The sequence below is a fragment of the Loxodonta africana genome, chromosome 22 (genome assembly GCF_030014295.1).
Source record: "Loxodonta africana isolate mLoxAfr1 chromosome 22, mLoxAfr1.hap2, whole genome shotgun sequence".
Classification (NCBI taxonomy): Eukaryota; Metazoa; Chordata; class Mammalia; order Proboscidea; family Elephantidae; genus Loxodonta; species Loxodonta africana.
This window is the reverse complement of record NC_087363.1, coordinates 20,355,232-20,376,733: the sequence shown is the minus strand read 5'-3', so window position 1 is coordinate 20,376,733 and position 21,502 is coordinate 20,355,232. Positions and strand designations below refer to the sequence as shown.

Sequence of the window (21,502 nt, the reverse complement as noted above, 5' to 3'; positions counted from 1 at the left end):
GAGGAATGAGCCACACATCCCATATCCTCCTCCTATTCCTGACTCTCCTTCTTCCTCTGTTGCTCCAGGTGAACAGAGACCAAGTGTTGTGCCTGGATGGCCACTTGGAAGTTTTTTTTAAGACTCCAGGCACTACGCAAAGAACTAGGATGTAGAACCAAAGCAGTGAACACATCGGTAGGCCAATTAACTGGGATGCCCCATGAAACCATGAGCCTAAACTCCAAAGAACCAAATTCCATGAGGTGTTTGGTTGTACAAAAGCAGCATGAGCAGCTACTCTTTTTTTTGTCATTGTTGTAAATATATCTATCACACAACTTTTGCCAATTCAACTTTTTACGGGTGTACTTATTGACAGCAACTACAATAATTGGTTGTATACCCTTATCCTCAATCAATGTGATTTTTCCATCACCTTTAACCCCCTCTTCCCCCTCTTTCTGCCCCTGGTAACCAGAAGCTCTACTTTTTAATACATGCATTTCTAAAGACCTCCTGCGGAACAGCTGAAAGCCCAACCACAGCAGGCTTAGGGAACACACACACAGAGTACTGAATAGGAAACACCTGAAATGCACAGCAGTGTTTTAAAATCACATTGTCGACCATACAAAATGAAGATTCTATGAGTGATCTACATTACCTTGGTTGCCTCCTCTCTCTGAGATCTCTTTCCAGTAAGATTTTACCAAAATATGCCAGGTAGACCCAATTTGTATTTCATACCTATGCCTTCTTGTACTAAAACCCCTAGGTGACCTGTGACCTCAGATGCCCTACAAGGTGTGCTCTCAGAAAGCGTATGATAAACTCATGGATATTATACAATGATTAATTAGCCTTAAAATGTCCTTTAGCCTAGGATCAACCCTACCTTAATAGAGACAAAGTCTACAACCAAACGGGTAAAACCTAATGATGGAATATCATATGTGACTGGAGAGAAATTTCCTGAGTACCCTGAAATTATCCACTGGGGACAAATCCCTGCTTCCTCCACTCACAAAGCCAAACCTATCTAAGCTACAGTAACACCTGTGAGAGCTGGAACTCACCGGAACTGCCTTGTTTTTCTGGCTCTCACAAGTTTTCCCCCTTTGAAAACCACTTACCACTTTTTTATTGCTCTATTAATGGAAAATATTTCCATTTTCTGCCTTACAGAGGTTCCAGCTTTTGCAGGCTTTACTGTATTATTTCTGCTCTACATGGTCCTGACAACTCTAAAAAAATATTCAACTGTTCTTGTGTTTGAAAGAAATGACATCATATTGCTGGGGGGAAATCATACATCTTTACACGTTCTACAGTCAAAGCATGTAGAATTATTGCCAGTATACATACATGAAACTTAGCAAACCAAGAAATCATACCTGCATGACTTGCTGCAACTTTAGAACTCGCTTGTAGATGGCTGAATTGGGAACGTTATAGCGTTTGGCATTTTCAAACATTAAATTCAGATCACACTCCAAATGATCTAACGTTTCATATTCTTGGTTCTTTAACTTGGTTCTGTGAAAGATAAACACATAGCTAGAATTTTCCTCAGCCATTATGAAGCATCCGTCCTAGAAGTCTAGAGTAAAATCCTCACAAGCACTAGATGGAATCTTTACTAAAAAACAAAACAAAACAAAATCATTGCTGTTGAGTCAATTCCAACTCATAGCAACCCTACAGGACGGAGCAGAACTGTCCCATAGGGTTTCCTAGGCTTAATCTTTACGGAAGCAGATTGCTACATCTTTCTCCCATGGAGCAGATGGTGGGTTCAAACCACCAACCTTCCGGTTAGAAGCTGAACACTTAACACTCCATTGCCAGGGCTCCTTGGTATCTTTACTAGTGATACTGATTAGAGGACTGGAAGTGATACTTTAAAGATAAAAGTGAAGAGGCAAAAGCAGCATATAAGTAATATATAGGTAATAAAACAGTTTACCTGACAATCCAAGAACAAACTAAAACACTAAAAGAAGTAATAAGAGGGTCTAGTAAGGTAGCTAGTTACAAAGCAAATACACTAGGAAAAACCGTAATGCAGTCCCTTTGAACCCTAGGAAGAAACAAAAATCAGAGAGATTTTAAGCTACCTCAATGAAGAATCATGATGACCTACCCATTTATGAAAATAAGTGCCATTCTAGTTCATGAGGGTTAAAGAAAGGGGAAGTACTGGCACATCAGGAGGAAGCACTTAGAATAACATACTTCTGGGGTAAATACATACAGACAACGAACAGTGGTCTTAAGATTAGTAATGAGAGGCAGACAAGTCGGAGCCCATTCACGACTATTTCTCCAATATAAACATTTGTAACTAATTATGGTTTTAAACTGAGGTTTTTTTTTTTTCTTACTTATCTTACTTGAAATTCTTAAGAATTTGGATGTCTCTTTCGGAAACCACTGCTACTACTTACAGCCACTGTCATAAAGGCCCTTTGTACTCTGTACGAAGTGAAGTCGCTGCTTGCCCTAACACTACGTGAAATTATACAGGACATAACTTGCTAACCATCAAAGACACAAGAAATAGTATTAAGAGTAACAATATGCCTAAAAAGCCTCACAGGATGAATGTACAGATTCCCAACTTTTCTCTTAGAATGGCATCATTCATTTAGCGTGTCACTGAAGTTTTATGTAAAATTTATCAAAATGATATGCAGGTTCCATGTAGTTCTTAATGCAATATGAATGTTAGAGATTATCTCTGGAATGAAGCAAAAACAACAAAGCACAAATCCAGCTCTTAGTACCGGCGTATACAGCAAGGACCCAGAGTTTAAATCACAGCCTCGGAGTCAACGGGTAAAGTGTTGGGTATTCCCAAACTTGTAAACGATAGAGATACTCACAGAGAACTCAAACTTGTATGACAACCTACACTACTCATAAATCTGCAGATATTTACCAGATTGTTAACGAAGGGTAGTGGGGTCTGCCTTGAGCACAATGCTCCTCTACAGAACTATCGAATGGGATCAAATTGACAATAGCAGCTCAAAAGGTTAGGCAGAAAGCTTAGAGGACAGTGAGCTTATGTTAATGGGGGAGAAACTACAGGGAAAGGAGGGTGAGAATGGTTGTACAACTTGAGAAATGTAATAATGTCACTGAATTGTACATGTAGAAGTTGTTGAATTGGTGTACGTTTTCAACAACAACAAAAATACATTAAAAAAAAAAAAAGGGTAGTGGGGAGAAGGAAGGACAGAATGGGAAATGAAACAGGGATGACAAGCCCTAGAACAGAAAGTGGCATATGCAGCCACACTATCTAGCTCTTGCCCACTCTTCAATTTCTGTTGCTTTTAGGAACACTCAACTGTCTTTCTTCTGTCGAGGAATCCTCCTAGGCCTGCACTAATTAATACACAGTAGCTGTTTAAATTTGAATTAAATAAGATTTAAAATCTAGTTCCACAGTCACAGTAGCCGAATTTCAAGTACAAAACAGTCATATGTGACTAATGGCTACCATATTGGAAGGTGCAGGTACAGAACATTTCTATCACTGCAGAGAGTTCTGCTGGGCAGCAATGCCCCCAGATTTCCCTGCTGCTTGGATATAGAGCACAATGGAAGGCGGTCCAGGCTCAACAAGCTCCTGCCAAGCACTACTCTTGTGCTGGAGCCCAAGCTCAACGTATGTCCCTAGAAGGAAGGTAAGATTAGACCTCTGAAGAGCTACCAGCTAAGGCTCAACCACTTCCCTACTCTTCACACTCCTCTGTGTACCACACAAGTGACATAACAAATTTAAAAAGGTGCAGAACTACTGACTTTTAATAAAGCAAGGCTTGTATTAGAAAATTCCAAATTAGAAGGTTTAGGCATGGGATTGAATTGGCTGAATAATCTGTCTTCTTTGAGCTGAATTAATTAGAGTATCTGAAGGAAAAAAAAAAAAAAAAAGGAGGGAGAAAAGAAACAAAAACAAAAATTGTTTATTTAAAAGGGAACCTCTAAATTTATGGGTTATTTTAAGAGGCCCAATTAAGCTGGTATTCCATATGCTACTTGTCTACAAGATGTCCAAAGTCTGGACTAAAGAAAAGCACAATACATCTTACTGATGAAATGATAAAAGCAGAGATTACAAATGTAAAACTATAAAACATATGTTGGTAGCCAACCTTTATTTCCAGAATCCAGTAAGTACAAAGGTTTTAATTCCTGTTGTACAGAAAGTTAATTATTTGCCATGAAGATGTCATGTAAATACCAGCCTACTCTGACCACACCTAGTTAAGATATTTTTACCTGTGTCTTGACTCTATCTGGGTATACTGCAAAATCTAACCCACATTGTGGGAGTTACAAAACACCGTATTTTAGTATTACTTATTTCCTACTATTTGTGATGATACTATTTTTTGGAGCCCTGGAAAAAAATTTTTTTTTGGTGCCACAGTGGTTAAGAGCTCTGGCTACTAACCAGAAGGCTGGCAGTTCAAATTCACCAGCTGCTCCTTGGAAACCCCATGGGGTAGTTCCACTCTGTCCTACAGGGTAGCTATGAGTTGGAATCAACTCAACGGCAACAAGTGTGGCTTCTGGGTTCTTTTTTTTAATAGTGATTTACGTATTCTTTCTGGCTGAATACTCAATAATCACTCTGTCATTTTCTAAGTTGAAAAAGGAAGCCAAGATGAACTGTCTTTCAGGTATGGTTTCAGCTAATGAATTTTCCAAGAGCCGACTATGCTTATTCCGGGGGTTCAACTACACACACAGTTTAAATACAGATAAACTGTCATAATTAAAATATCAATGAATAGAGCTGCATTGCTTTTTACAATCCATAATCTGACACACAAATTTCTAGCTGAAACTGCATTTTGTTTACTTGCCTCTTGACTCTACTGCAGTTCAAAGAGCATTATCTATATTTAACCAAATTTATTTTGCACTTTTCACATAGGAGTGATATTCAGGTACACCCTACCTCTGTGAAAAGCTTTTTACCTTGAACACCCTTATCCATCTTAGGAAAGGGTATGTATGTGCTGGCTCAGCCACAAGGAAACAGACTTATACTTAGCAGTGTAGGAGACATCTTACCTGATCTGTTGTAGTGATATGGGCAATTTAATTTGCTGATAATAATCAGGATATTTTTTCTTTGAAGGCAAATGGAAAAAAGGTTCAGCTATTAGCTGCCCCTGGTTATTCCGACAGCTCCTAACTGTGTCATAAAGCTGATAAAAAGGATTTGAAACATCCATAAAGGAAGTAATGCTCTCTGCTTCTGATTCTCCTTCTTCATAACGTGCAGCTAGAAAGACAAAAAAATATTTTTTACAAGGGGAAAGGCAGAAAGAACGAAAGATCCATACTTTAAAGCCCTTTTAACGACCTTCAGATTAAACTATATATATTTGAGAATTATTATCTTAAAGAACCAGCCACCGATTTCAAAATATACTACAAAGCTACGTAGTTAAAACAATCTGGTATTGGTATAATGACAGACATACAGATGAATGGAAAAGAATAATCAGCCCAAAAATAAACCTACACATCTATAAACCAAAAAACCAAACTGAACCCATCGCCGTTGAGTCGATTCCCACTCATAGTGACCCTACAGGACAGAGTAGAGCTGCTCTGTAGAGTTTCCAAGGAGTGCCTGATGGAGTCAAACTGCCGACCTTCTGGTTAGCAGCCGAACTCTTAACCACTATGCCACCAGGGTTTCCAACACACTTACAGTCAACTGATTTTTGATGAGGGTGCTAAGTCCATCCAATGGAGAAAGAAGAGTCCCTTCCATAAATGGTATTGGGACACTGCATTTTCACATGCAAAAGAATGAAGCTGGACACAATCTCACACCATATATAAAAATTAACTCAAAATGTACCAACAACCTAAATGTAAGAACTAAAACCATAAAACTCTTAGAAGAAAACATAGGGGTACTGCTAGTTTTTTACAATAAGTTCTAAGATATGACATTAAAAGCACAAGAACAAAAGATAATATAAACTGGACTTCATCGAAATTAAAAACTTTTGTTCATCAAAGGACTTTATCAACAAAACTAAGAGACAAGCCACAGAAAGGGAGAAAATTTTGGGGAACCATATGCTGGGCAAGGGGTTAATAAAAGACTTCTACAGTTCAACAAGAAAAAGACAAACAACCCAATTAAATAAAAGGCAAATAACTTGAGCAGACATTTCTCCAAATAAGATATGCAAACGGCTAACAAGTACATGAAATGATGCTCAACATCATTAGTCATTATGGACATTCCAATCAAAACTACAATGCGATAGATACCAATTCATCCCCACTAGGATGGCTATGATTAGGAAAATGGAAAATAACAACTGTTAACAAGGATATGGAGAAATGAACTCTCATGCATTGCTGGTGGGATTGTAAAATGGTTTGGCAATTCCTCAAAAAGTTAAACACGGAATCACCCTATGACTGAGCAATACCACTCCTATGTATACCTGAAAGAACTGAAAGTAGGAACACAGATACTTGTCCACCAGCTGTCACTGTAGCACTATTCACAACAGCCAATATGTTGAAACAACCTAAATGCCCTTCATCAGGTGCATGGATAAACAAAATGTGGTATATACACACAAAGGAGTATCTCTCAGCCATAAAGAGAAATGAAGGCTTGATACAGACTACAGCGTGGATGAACCCTGAACACATTATGCTGAATGAAATACGTCAATTACAAAAGGACAAATATTGTATGAACCCATTTATAAGAAATATCTACAACAAGTATAGAGACCAGAGTTTATGAGTGGCTACCAGGGGAGAGTGGGAGGGAGGGAAAAGGAGGGATCCTTGCTGAGGGACACTGAGTTTCTATTAAGGATGAGGAATATTTTGGAAAAGGACAGCGGTGATGGTTATACAACATGACAAACATAATTAATGTCACTAAATTGTACATGTAAAGAGTGCTGAAATGGCAAATGTTTTGTAGTATATATTTTTACCACAATAAAAAAGTCTCTTATATTGTAAATTATATTAGTAATGTTTAATATAATTGCCTGTTTAGAGAAATATTATACAGAAATAGAATAGAATGTTAAATAGAAATAGAAAAAAAATTACAGTTTTTAAAAAGTTACGAAACAGTTTCTCTTTTTAAACGAGCATCTTTCAGAGACTCCTTGCTATGTGTTCTTGGCCAAGAAAGGAACAAACAGCTATTCACAGAACTCAGAACTAAAGCACTGGCATGCAGTTTAGGATACTATAAATTTAGGTCAAGCAGATACCGTCAAACTTGGTTTCACCTTACGTCTCCGCGGCTCTGCCGTACTGATCTATAGCACCCCTGAGGGAAGTTTTAGGTAGAAGATAACCATAAAAGCACCCAAACATTGCTGTTCTAATTATAGAAATATAAAATATATTGCTCATTTTCCTGCTCTTAAACTATTTAAGGACCATAATTTAAATTTTTCTTGATAGATCAGGACAATCATAATCACTATATACTGGGAAAGAACAACAATCATTTATTAAGTACTTAATTCTCCATTAAGAGCTTGACAAACACAACCACTGGTAATTCTAATACCTCCCCCATGAAAGCAGCAACACTATCTTGTTGCAAATGAGAAAACTAGGGCACAGAGAGGTTAACGACTAGCTCGAGGTCAGCCAGCTCGTACATGGTGGAGAGGGGATCTGGCTGCAGGGTCAAGAAACTAGAAGCAAAAACAGGATTTGAAACTAGAGACCTCATTACCTCTGATCTTTTTCATAAAGAACTTGAACGTCTTTCGTTAGATTTATATTTAGATTTATTATGTGTATCGTCGCTACTGTATATTGATACTGCTGTAAGCTGTATCTTTTTAAAAATGACATTTTCTTTTTGTGGCTGATTTCAGGAATGAAATGTATTTTGTGAACTGTAGTGATTTTACATTCAGCACCTTATTACTATTATTAATCCTGATAATTTATCTATAGTCTTTTTTTTCCTTTTAATCCTTGGTAATTATTTTTTAATATAATTTTATTTTTGCTGTTGTTGAGAATATACACAGCAGAACATACACAAATTCAACCATTTCTACATGTACAATTCAGTGACACTGATTACATTCTTCAAGTTGTGCAACCATTCTCACCCTCCTTTTCTGAATTGTTCCTCTCCAATTAACAGAAACTCACTGCCCCTAAGCTTCCCGTCTAATCTTTCGAGTTGCTGTTGTCAATTTGATTCCATATACACAGTTCTTAAAAAAGCATAATGCTCAAGGCAGGCCTTTATCAGTTAAGCTAAACTACTGTTTGGTTTTAATAAGACTTCAGGGAATGTTTCTGGTTTAAGGTTTGATGATTATCTCAGTGAAATAGTTTCAGGGGTTCCGACTACCCTCTACGGCTCCAGAAAATCTAGAGTTCATGAAAATTCAAAATTCTGTTCTCAATTTCCCTCATTTTGATCAAGATTCTTCTACAGAATCTTTGATCAAAATGTTCAGTAATGGTAGCCAGGCACCACCCAGTTCTTCTGGTCTCGTGGCAAAGGAGGCAGTTGTTCATGGAGGCAGTTAGGCACACATTCCATATCCTCCTCCTATTCCTGACTCTCCTCCTTCCTCTGTTGCTCCAAGTGAATAGAGAACAATTGTGGTGCCTTGAATGGCCGCTTGTAAGCTTTAAAGAGCTCAGGTAATGAGCTCAGGCACTACACAACTAGGAGGTAGAACTGAAGCACTAAACACATTGTCCAGCCAATTAACTGGGATGCCTCATGAAACCATGACCCTAAACCTCCAAACCAAGGAACCAAATCCCATGAGGTATTTGGTTGTACATAAGCAGCCTCAGCAACTACTTTTCTTTTTTTCATTGCTGTTCTAAACATATCTATCACACAACTTTTGCCAGTTCAACTTTTTACAGCTGTACAATTTCTCGACAGCAATTACATGAATTGGCTGTATAATCCTACCCTTAATCAGTGTGATTTTTTTTTATCTTATAAACCTAAACTCAGTGCTCCATAAGCAATAACCTTCCTTTTCCCCCTTCTCATCCCTCATAACCACTAAGAAACTTTGGTCTCTATATATTTGTCCATTCTTGCCTTTTTACATAAGTGAGATCATAAAATATTTGTCCTTTCGTGATTGACTGAACGTAATGTCTTCAAGCACCATCCATACTGTAGCAGTATCAGGACTGCATTTCTCTTACTGGCTGAGTTGCACTCCATTGTATGTCTATACCACAACTTGCTCGCCCATTCACCCACTGATGTGCATTTGTTTCCACTTTTTGGCTATTGTGAATAGTCCTGCAATGAACAATGGTGAATAAGAATCTCTGCTTTCAAGTCTTTTGAGTACCTTATCTGTAGAGTCTTGAGCAGACAACACAAAAGACAATACATCATATGCAATTCTTACACCTATTTCTCCTCTTCTGAACCATATACCTTCGTAGGTCGGCTAATACTTTGACCAAAAAAGGTAATACATTCTTATTTTTGTTTTTGATGGTAAAGAGAATGCTCCTAACACTTAACCATTAAAAAATGGAGATGCCCATTATCAAGTCAGGCAAGATCCCCCTCTAATCCTAGTTTGCTAAGTGTTTCACTGAATGGGAATCGAAGAATTTATTAAGTTTATCTACTGAGCCAATCATATGGTTTACTTCTTTCATCTATTACTGTAATGAATGATACTTTTATCTTTTCTAATGTTGAACCAATCTAGTATTCCCGGAATAAATCTAGCTATGTCATCACAAGAAGCCCTGGTAATGCAGTGGCTAAAGTGCTCAGCTGCTAACCAAAAGGTTGGTGGTTCAAATCCACCAACCACTCGAGGGAGAAAGGGGTGGCAGTTTGTTTCTGTAAAGATCTACAGCCCTAGAAACCCTATAGGGCAGTTCTACTCCGTCCTACAGGGTCACTATGAGTTGGAATCGACTCAATGGCAACAGGTTTGGTTGGGTTTATGTCATTATGTATTATCTTTCATATATACTGCTGGATACAGTTTGCTTATATTTTGTTTGGTTTTGGTATCCAGGTTATACCTGAAATACAGAATGAATCAGGGAGCATATGCTCTGTTCTGCAGAGGAATTTATATAAACTTCTGTTTGTTGAATGTTTAGCTTGGTGTTTGTTTCTATGTGGAAAGGTTTTTACCTAATGATTTAATTTTCTTTAAGGTTATAAGACTAATTGACTTTTTTATTCTGTAATTAATTTTAAAATTTATAATTTTCTAGGAATTTGTCCATTTCATCTAAATTTTCAAACTCATTTGCATAAAACTGTTCATACGTTCTCTTTTAGTCTCTGTATGGTCCCTCTTCCCCCCAATATTACCTGTACCTTCTGTTTTTTTCTTGATGATCTCACCACTGATTTTCTATTTAAATATTAGCATTTTTCATAGACGACTTGACTTCATTGATCCTTTCTAGTATAGATTTCCTTTCTATTGAATAAATTTCTGCTCTTTATCTTTTTTCCTAATTTCTTTGCTTTTATTCTTATTATTGACTTAAGTTGAATGTTTAATTCATTTACTTTCGGCTGCTTTTCTTTTCTAAACAGAAGCATTCAGATCTACAAATTTTCTCCCAAATTGATACCTTAGCCACACCCCACTAATTGTGACATGTATCATGTTATTATGGTTCAATTTTAAGTATTTTAAAATTTCTATCATAACTTCTTTTTTAACCCATGAGTTTAGATTTCCGTATGTTTGGGTTTTAAAACTTTATCTTACTATTAGTTGGTATCTTTGTTGCACTGCGTTCAGAAGCATGGTCTGTATAATACCCAATCTTTCAAATTTGCTGAGATTTCTTTTATGGCTAAGTAAAAGATCAACTTTTGTAGATGTTCCATATGAACCTAAGAAGAACATGTATTCTCTAAATGTACAATACACGCCTGTTGCATTAAGCTGAATAATGGTCCCCAAAGATATCCAGTCTCTAATTCATGGAACCTGTGCTATCTCATATGACAAAAGGGACTTTGCAGATGTGATTAAATTAAGGATATTAAGATGGGAAATTATCCTGGATTATCCCGGTGAGCACAAAATGTAATCACACGGGTCCTTATAGAAGGGAGGCAAGAAGGTCAAAGGAGGAAGGAGATGGGATGACAGATGCTGCGGAGGCAGTGCTGTGCTTTGAAGATGGCAGAAAGGGCCACAAGGCAAGGAATACAGGCAGCTTCTAGAAGCCAGAAAAGGCAAGAAAATGGATCTCCCCTACAGCCTCCAGAAAGAGCTCGTTTGCTGATGCCTTCATTTTAGACTGCTGACCTCCAAAACTGTAAGAGAACAAATTTGTGTTACAAGCCACTAAGTTTGGGGTAAGTTGTTACAGCAGCAATAAGAAACTAATACGCTTGTGAAGAAGTATGTTCAAACCCATCCTCATTGGTTTTCTGTCTGTTCATCTAGCAATGATTGAGAAAGGAGGGCTTCCACTCTGAAAGGAATGTTTTCAATTTCTCTCTGAAGTTTCACCGCTTGCTTTACATATTTTTAGCTGTTTTATGATTTATCTTCCTGAAGAAATAAGCCTTTTATCATCATGAGGTCAATCTGTCTTATGTTACACAATGCTTTCTCTGTTTGAAAGTCACATATCTTACTGGAATTTCAGTGTTGCTACCCTAGGTTTCTTTGGTTATTTACCTGATGTATCTTTTTCTATCCTTTTCAACCTTCCTGTGTTTGCATGCTTTTTTTTCAAGACATGTCTCTTATAACCAGCACATAATCAGATTTTTAAAAAAATCCAACTGGAAAATGTCTTAATTGGCTAAATTTAGACCATTTACAGTGAAGTCATTGCTGAGATAAAATCTAAGTTTGTTTTTCTCATCCTCATGCTTTCTATTTTCCCCACTTTTTCTGTTTCTTTTTGCCTTCTTGTCTTATCTGGGGGGTGGGGAGGGTGAGGGGTGAGGGAGGGAAAGCTGAATGTTTTGTCTGATCTGTTTTTCTTAGACCCAATTACTGTTCTTGAAGTGACAGTAACTGTGTACTGCATGCTCTTCTTTTATCTCCCTCCCCTCCCCAAGGCCTCAGGTGCACAGCGTGGTTTGCCTAATAATCCACCTCAGGAAGTCAGGACATACTTTTTGGATTCTTATTCCCGTTTCCATGGGCTCTTTCCTGTTGCTCCAACATCATCAGTTATCCTTTCTTTGCTGTTTTCACTGTACCTGCCCCTAAGATTTTTCCAAGGGTGGGCAACAGAAAACCAAACATGTTAGAACCCGTTGGGGTCAAGTTGATTTTGACTCATAATGATCCTACAGGGCAAGGCAGAACTGCCCCATAGGGTTTCCAAAGAGTAGCTGGTAGCTTTGAACTGCCGACCTTTTGGTTAGCAGCCAAGGTCTTAACCACTGCACCACCAAGGCTCCAAACTCGTCAGAATTTTGACTAAATTAAGGGTAAACAGGTTCTGAGTAATGTCCTAAAAGATCTACTATGTACATAGTTCACGGTACCTACTTTGTTTTCTTATAGCTGAGGTCTGTAAATAAGAATCCCTCTGTGATAAATGGATTTCTTATGAGAGGAAGAGCAATAAACAGCTTTTAGAAATGTTGTAAATGGTGTGATTTTCCTTCAACTTGTTGTGCTACTAACAGGTTAATGATATAACCAAACGTTAGAAGGAAATGCATAACATATGTGTCAGTCACTCTTTTCATCAGTGAAAAACAAAGCTATTGAAAAAGATAATTCTTTCAATTCTTGCTAGGACCATGACGATTTAAGTATAAAATGTAATTCTGTAGATGACTGTGTCAAAAAAATAAATTCATACTCTAGTAAGTGGTCTAGAGTTATTATAAAATTTCCATAGAATATTTGGTCATGCATAGAAAATAAGATACAACTGGAAAAATCTGTTGTCATTTGATTATAAAATCAGAAGATATGCCAGAATAATCTGATAAAACAAATTTTATCTCTACATATAAAAACACCTACTGTAAAATGAAAAATATTATATCAAACAAGAGAAAGGCAGATGATGAACTCCAATACACTACTACAGCTGTCCTTTGGGTTGGTGTTTATTAAAAAATTATATACTTCTACACTGATTTTTAGTGCCCAATGTCCTTTGCTGGGCTTGTTTAATTCTGATTGTAATTTAGATCGATCTTTAAATCATAAACTCTAGTTAAAAAATCACATCCTAATGAAATATAAGCCACTGATCAGGAAATCTAACGTGAATTTCTTCCTGGGATTTCATCATAGTTTCACTAGTACTCACTATTTATCATCACAGGTTTTAAACCAGGATCTGCTAAGTCATCACGCCTCTTGTTTCTCAGTACTTATTTACCCAGCTATGAGCTTTAACACAAAATAAGTTTAAGGTAAGTTCATCAACCAAAGAATGTAATCAAAATGCAAAAAATGGCACATACTCCAAAAACTGAGGAACTTCCAGCTAAACCAAAGTCACTGAAATTTTCCTCAGCCAGAGGGATAAGTTGAGAAGGTATTAACTAGTCACAACCTAACTCCTACCAGCTAAAGCAGCATCCTCTTCACTTTCTGAGCCATACTGAAGTGCCATGGTAATTGCTGATAAACGACCCCCTTGGACTGCTCTTTTATTACTACAAAGAAAAACAAGCAATTAGAAGACAGGGAGAGATTTTATAATAATTTGGTTACTTTACAGGAAATAGGAATTATTAAGAATGCATTCACATCAAAGAAAAATACTTCTACTTAACCAATTTATCTTTATCCTTCTTAATATTCTCCATAATCAGTCTTAGCCAAGAAGATTGATTTTTTTTTCTCTTAGAAAAAAGGGAGTGCTGGTAGAGAGCCTCAAGTAAGCAAACTGCAATTTGCTTTTTAACTTAAATGTAACACTATTCCTTGTTTTATGAAAAATATTCAATCACAGTTATTAGTAATTCTTTCCTAAGATGCTCATATTTTACACTGAACATGAATTCTATCACTAATGCAAAATTTATATTTGACTACACATTTTATTGGTTAACCAACATTAAATACTGCCTGACAAATAACTTCTGTGCAAGCATTTTCTGAGAGGTGAGGTCAGGGCAACTATAGCACCTCAACTTTTAAAATAAAAGGTGTGATATCTTAAAGTAATTCAAATGAACTCAAAAACTTTACTTCAAGACAGGCATGAGGCAAACACTAGGATGCCTAACCACATAGGAATAGGTCAGCTCTCAGACCAAATACACACACACTCACTCTCACCGGTAATACTTGCTAGTGGAATTTCTCTCTTCACTAAGGCTGCCTTTACCATGTGAAGAACCGGTCAGCCTGGCTGCAGCCAAATTTGATGCAGTTCTATCCAGAGATGAGATAAAAAAGCAGCTTAGAAAACCTGACAGATGAAATCACAAATACGCCCATACATCTAAAGTCATGAACGCTGGATGAACAAAAAGGCCAAAGGCAAGGGAACAACACTTTTCTAAATTAAATGCTCAAATATTTCCAAGTCCCTACTGTGCAGCAGGCTCTGCTCCAGGACCTAAGAACTCTGCAGAAGAGTGCAGACAGGACCTGTCCTCTACAGAGCTTATGTTCACTGCAGTGCTCAGAGGGTCTGCTAAGGAAACAAAGGTCAGGGCCAGGACAAAGCTTCGAAAGTAGCCAACCAATTCTCCCATTTCATGTAGGAGAAAACAGAATCCCAGAACTAAGATTTATTTGTTCAAAGTCACGGTCCTAGCTCAAGGAAAGGCCAGGATGAGACTTTAGATCTCCTGACACCTGGCTAAAGACCTTTACGAAATATATAATTACACATACAAACATAAAATTGTATTAAAAACCAAACCAAGCTCAGTGTCATTGAGTCAATTCCTGACTCATAGCGACTCTGTAGGACAGGGTAGAACTGCCCCATAGGGTTTCTAAGGAGCATCTGGTGGATTCAAACTCTGACCTTCTGGTCAGCAGCTGAGCTCTTAACTGCCACGCCACCAGGACTCCTTCAAGTTTTGATTAAAAAAACAAAAACAAAAAAACCCGTCACCATGGAATCGATTCCTACTCATAGCAACCCTATAGGACAAGAGTAGAACTGCCCCATAGGGTTTCCAAGGAGCGGCTGGTGGATTCGAACTGCCGACCTTTCGGTTAGCAGTCCAACTCTGAACTGCTGTGCCGTTAAGACTCCATAATCGTATAAAGCAATAAAAACATATAGTGGTATTAAGCCTTAAAAAAATGTTTCCTTTTACATAATGGCCTTTAGTTGCCATGAATGGACTGGGTAAGGGTTACCCTACTTTATTCAGAATCACATTATCAACTGTAAATAAAATCTTAAAATGCAACACAAATCTTGCTTTCCATTGTATTGATTCCACTAGCTGGAAAATCTGGCAAATAGTAAAGGCACAAGGATCTTAAATATTTTTGAACCTACCTTATTCTAAGGCTTGACTTAGCCATTTCATGATGTTCAATTTCTGCCTTTTTCATATAAAATATTTTTTTAATTGAATTTGCATCCTGTCAAGATAAAGATTACTTGGCTTAAAAAAGGAAGAGAAAGGCTGGGAAGTTTAAAATGCCCTCACTCTTGCACTGGGCACCATCTATGGTACTCCTTCTACTTCTAAAACATCTTCAAAAAGTTGTCACTAATTAAATGTAAGTTAAAGAGCCTCCTAGCGCTTTCACAATTATTAAGTAACAGACAAAGATCTAACGGTGAACAAGGGAAAAAGGGGGTCAAAATAAAATGAACTCTGCCTGTGCATACTGAACTAAAGATTGAAGCAAAGATGTAACTCTAAAGATTATGCAAACGAATCTAGGATTAATGGACTTCCTTAGACTAATAGCATACTAATATATCAAATCCCAAACGTCACTTTCACTTACGATTTAGTTTAGGGAAAATAAAAAAGTAGAATTTTTAACTGTATCAACAAATTAACATTGTATTGTTAAATTCTATCAAGACTAAGAATGCAAAGGACTTCGTAGTTCATTCCTGATTTTCACTGTTTCTTAAAAGAGGAAAGATAAAAGTTAACATTAACTATCTATAGTAACTGCAGGTATCTGAGTGAGCTTTCTGAGGGTCTACGTGATTTTGCCCCAAAAAGATTTTTCTGAGCATCCCTTGCTAAATCTCCACTAATATATCATTAACTCAGAACATTTCTCCAAGCATCTGTTCATGACAGGGGTATAAAAGCTCTACGGGAGAATTACAAAGCAATGAGACAATCAATTTACACTGGGTATTACACTATACACATTGCTTCTTATATTTATAAAGTTTAAATTCAAGAAATAAATCAGTATTTAAATTAAAAAAGGCTCAAAAATTTATCTTTTCTGACATGAGGATAGACATACAGATGAATGGAGTAGAACTGATAATGCAGAAATAAACCCATATATCTAAGGTCAACTGATTTTCAACAAGGGTACCAAGATAATTCAGTGCGGAAAGAACATTTAACATATGGCACTGGGACAAATGAATATTCCATGTAGAATGAAATTGGACCCCTACCTCACACTACATAAAAAATTAACTCAAAATGGATCAAAGACCTAAATGTAAAGGTTAAAGTTATAAAACTCTTAGAAAAAAGCATAGATGTAAATCTTCATGATCTTGGATTAGGCAATAGTTTCTTAGATTTGACACTTAAAACACGAGGGAAAAAATAGATAAACTGGACTTCATCAAAATTAAAAGCTTCTGTGCTTCAAATGACACTGTCAATAAAGTGAAAAGACAACCCTCAGAATGAGAGAAAATAGTTGCAAATCATATATCTGGTAAGGGTCTAAATCCAGAGTATGTAAACAACTCTTATAAGTCAACAATAAAAAGACAAAAAACCCAATTTAAAAATGGGCAAAGGGTTTAAATATTCATTTCTCCAAAGATACACAACTGACCAACATGCACATGAAAAGATGCTCAATATCACTGTCAGCAGAAAAATGCGAATCAAAATCATAACAAGATACCATTTCGCAACCACTAGGATGGCTATGATTTAAAACAAACAAAAAACAAGTGTTGGTGAGGACGTGAAATGTAAAATTGTGCAGCCACCACAGAAAAAAGTCTTGTAGTGCTTTAAGAAGGTAAACATAAAGTTACCATGTGACCCAGCAATTCTACTCTTAGGTACAGACTCAAAGAGAACTGAAAACAGATATCCACACTAAAACCTACACACAAATGTTCATAGCAGCATTTATTCATAGTAGTCAAAAAGTGGAAACAACCCAAATGCCTATCAACTTATGAATGGATAAACAAAATGTAGTATATCCATACAATGGAATATTATTCAGTAATAAAAATAAATGAAGTACTGGTATCTGCTACAACATGGATGAACCTTGAACACATTATGCTAGGGAAAAGAGGCCAACCACAAAGACTACATATTAAATGATCCTATTTCCAAGAAATGCCCAGAAAGACAAATTTATAGACAGAAAGTGGACTGGTGGTTGCCTAGGGCTGGGAAGTTGGGGGAAAAACAGAGAATGACTATTAATGGACATGAGGTTTCTTTCTGGGGTGATGAAAACGTTCTAAAATTGATTGTGGTGTTGGTTGTACAACTCTGTGAATATACTAAAAACCATTAAATTATACACTTTAAATCAGTGAATTTTAAGATACATGAATTATATCTTAATAAAGGTGTTATATAAAAAAATACTAACCCTAAATTAAAGTATCTACTATTATAAATGAAAATACAACAACGACAAGAAAACTCACCTTGAACACTTGGGAACCAGGCTCATTATAGGTTTTGGCATTTTTTGCTAGGAGATCTATGTCTTTGGCCATTGCATGAATACTTTTGTAGCTTCCGTTCTACAGTAAACAACAAAATATAGCAGTTCCTCTTAATGAGAGTTAATCAGTACAGCCTTAAAAAAACTCCACATTATTTGAATTGCCATCATATTCCATAACTTTATTGGAAGATATACATATGAACAATATATAAAGTCATTTTTTCTTTTATGGGTTATTACTACTGCCCATTTACAAATAAGTTTTGAGATAAGTAATAAAACTACAGGTACATTATTTTCCTAAAAATAACAAAATTAACAAAAAATCAGATAGGTAAAAGTTGTTTGATTTAACAAACACATAGCATTTACTATGTACCAGGCACTGTTCTAAGTGTTTCATTCATCATTAAGGTGGGCTCAATAGTATGAAGTAAAGCCCTTTCAGTTACATGAACTGCTTAAGGCAAAATAAGAAACCATCATACCAGTACAGAGGCCAACATTTTGTGAATATCTACTATGCATCAGGCTCCATATAAGAGCTTTTACATGTTACAGCTCACTCAACCCAAAATAACCCAGGGAGACTGACCGACAGTAAGACCCGTGAAAGCTGGAACCTGTGTAAGGTGAAACCTGTCAGAGAAGGAAAACACAAAAAATTTTCCACTAATAGCCAAAGAAAAGTGGTAAGCTGCACCCTATCAAAGGTGGAAAACTTACCAAAACCAAAACCAAACCCACTGCCGTCGAGTCGATTCCGACTCATAGCAACCCTACAGGACAGAGTAGAACTGCCCCATAGAGTTTCCATGGGAGTGCCTGGTGGATTTGTACGGCCAACCTTTTGGTTAGCAGCCGTAGCTCTTAACCATTACGCCACCAGGGTTTCCAAGGCCTTGAAAAACAAGGAGTTCCAGCTCTCACAGGCTTCACTATAATGGCCTCACCTTACAAAAGGAAGGAAGGAAGGAGGCACTCTAGGTAAAAGGTACACACGACTAATGAGAAGGAAATCGAACTGAATAGGACGTGTTCTAGAAACTGAGGGGACTCAGCTGAGAGGAGGGTAGGAAAGGGTGGAACCATAAGCACAGGGTGCACAAACGTAAGGACAAATAAGTCAGAATCCAGAGAGCCTGGCACAGGAGAGGATCTGCTTATTTGCCATGTGGGACTGCCTGAGAACTGAGTAACCTTATTCGCCATGTGAGACTGCCTGAGAACTGAGTAACCTTATTCGCCATGTGGGACTGCCTGAGAACTGAGTAACCTTATTTTGAGGGACTCCCGGCACAGATGGAAGGCAGGCCCCACCTCCCACTACAGAGGGTTAAAGTGGGCAGACAGCTGCTTTGTGTACAGGGTGGCACTCAGGCTGATGGGAAATAATCATGGGTCAGCTCACTGCATGCCTGGGGCTTGACGGACTAAAGCAATGGCAAGGGAGCGGCGGAAGTTAATTCCTGAGTCCTGCAGGGGAGCAGAGTCCAGCAGTGCAGCAGGGAGCGTCCAGGGCTCCCAGTGGCAAATGACAGCAGTAACAGCAATGGCGTCACAGAGGCTGTGCATGATCCTGGCTGTGCCATGACTTGGAGTTCTCCCGATTTTCTCAGCTAGTTCTCCAGCCTTCCTTCCCTAACACAATACCCTTTTCATAAATTCCTTTTCTGCTTAAGTTAGCCACAGTTGGTTATTGCTGAACTGACATAAGGAGCTGCAACTAGTTTCAACAGGCATTAGAAAACAAGCGGCTTAAGTCTGTAGGCAGCAGAACAACAGACAGGAAGAAAGCCAAAGTCAGCAAACAATGTGCAGAGAGGACTGCAGTGCCTTGTATCAGGGGGTAGGAAGGAATTCGAACATAAGAGATAAGGATCCTAATTACAGTAACAACAAAAAAGAAAAAAAAGGTGACTCTTTGGGACCTTTGGAAGGAAGAAAGAAGAAGATATGGTGAGGGGTCACAAAGAGAAGACTGGGGCTAAGGTAGAGGTGCTTAAGGATCTGACGGGATTTTCGGTATTATGAAAACACCTTCTCCCAGATAGATGTTAGAAATCCCAGAGCTTTAGGTTCCAGGCGACTGGGTCATTCTCAGTATCAGGTGGTGGGCTACCTTAAAAAGCAGATGATGCATTAAAACAAAAAACCAAACCCATTGCTGTTGAGTCTATTTTGACTCATAGCGACCCTATAGGACAGAGGGGAACTGCCCCATAGGGTTTTCAAGGCTGTAATCTTCGCGGAAGCAAGCTGTCACAGCTTTCTCCCGTGAAGCGGCTGGTGGGTCTGAATCACTGACCTTCTAAGACCTTTCGGTTGGCAGTCGGGCACTTAACCACTGTACCACCAGGGCTCCTAGATGATACATTAGGGAACTTGTATTTTAACATTCTAGAAAATTTATCTGTGGTACCACTAATCACTACACTGTGACTCTATGCTATACTTTTAGAATTTAAATTCAAGGAAACTTTGTCTCTCCTGGCAAACCACTATGCTTTCGGTCTCCTTTTTTTTTTTTTTTTTTTGGCTTTAACAAAGAGAAATTTATTTCTTCACAGTAAAGTAGGCTAAAAGTCCAAGTTCAGGGTGTCAGCTCCAGAAGAAGGCTTTCTTTCTCTGTTGGCTCTGGAGGACGGTCCTTGCCCTCAATCTTCCCCTGGTAGAGGAGCTTCTCAGGTGCAGGAACCCTAGGTCCAAAGGACATGCTGTGCTCCTGGCTTTCTTGGTGGTATGATGACCCCTTGTCTGCTCCCTTCCCTTTTCTTTTTATCTCCTGAGAGATAAAAGGTGGTGCAGGCCATACCCCAGGGAAACTCCCTTTACAGTGTGACCTGGGTAAGGGTGGTATTGTAATACCACCCTAATCCTCTTTAACATAAAATTACAATCACAAAATGGAGGACAACCACACAATACTGGGAATCATGGTCTAACCAAGTTGACACATATTTTTGGGGGACACAATTCAATCCATGACAGTCACTGTGAGTTGGAATCAACTCCACAGCAACTGGTTTTGGTTTTAAGGAGCCCTGGTGGTACAGTGGTTAAGAGTTAGGCGATTAACCAAAAGGTCAGCCATTTGAACCCACCAGCCACTCCTTGGAAGAAAGATGTAGCAGTCTGCTTCCATAAAGATTACAGCCTTCTCATTATGGGGAGAGTAATTGGGAGTATGTAGCAAGGTGTATATAAGTTTTTTTTTTTTTTTTTAATTTTTATTAAGCTTCAAGTGAACATTTACCATTCCAATCAGTCTGTCACATGTAGGTTTACATACATCTTACTCCCTTCTCCCACTTGCTCTCCCCCTATTGAGTCAGCCCTTACAGTCTCTCGTTTCGTGCCAATTTTACCTTCTTCCCTCTCTCTCTATCTTCCCATCCCCCCTCCAGTCAAGAGTTGCCAACACACTCTCCCGTGTCCACCTGATTTAATTAGCTCACTCTTCATCAGTATCTCTCTCCCCCCCACTGACCAGTCCTTTTCATGCCTGATGATTTGTCTTCGGGGTTGGTTCCTGTCCTGTGCCATCAGAAGTTCTGGGGAGCATTGTCTCTGGGATTCCTCTAGTCGCAATCATACCATTAGGTGTGGTCTTTTAATGAGAATTTGGGGTCTGTATCCCATTGGTCTCCTGCTCCCTCAGGAGT

At 38.1% G+C, this 21,502-nt stretch overlaps 1 protein-coding gene across 31 annotated transcripts in view; it reads right to left on the bottom strand.

Moving 5' to 3' along the window:
* Window positions 1–21,502, bottom strand: part of PBRM1 (polybromo 1) — a 125,737-nt gene that overhangs the window by 77,115 nt on the left and 27,120 nt on the right. For 30 of the 31 annotated variants that reach the window (XR_010318972.1, XR_010318973.1, XM_064274414.1 and 27 more), the window contains 6 exons: window positions 17,815–17,913; window positions 15,472–15,557; window positions 14,286–14,381; window positions 13,566–13,657; window positions 5,077–5,290; window positions 1,377–1,518 (listed from right to left, as the gene is read on the bottom strand). Coding sequence is in view for 28 of the 31 variants with exons in the window: in XM_064274414.1 (XP_064130484.1) it covers window positions 1,377–1,518; window positions 5,077–5,290; window positions 13,566–13,657; window positions 14,286–14,381; window positions 15,472–15,557; window positions 17,815–17,913 (729 nt within the window). In the remaining 3 variants the exon portion in view is untranslated. Of the gene's footprint in view, window positions 1–1,376; window positions 1,519–5,076; window positions 5,291–12,145; window positions 12,239–13,565; window positions 13,658–14,285; window positions 14,382–15,471; window positions 15,558–17,814; window positions 17,914–21,502 lie in introns of those variants that run through there. The other variant, XR_010318974.1, reaches the window with a different exon arrangement.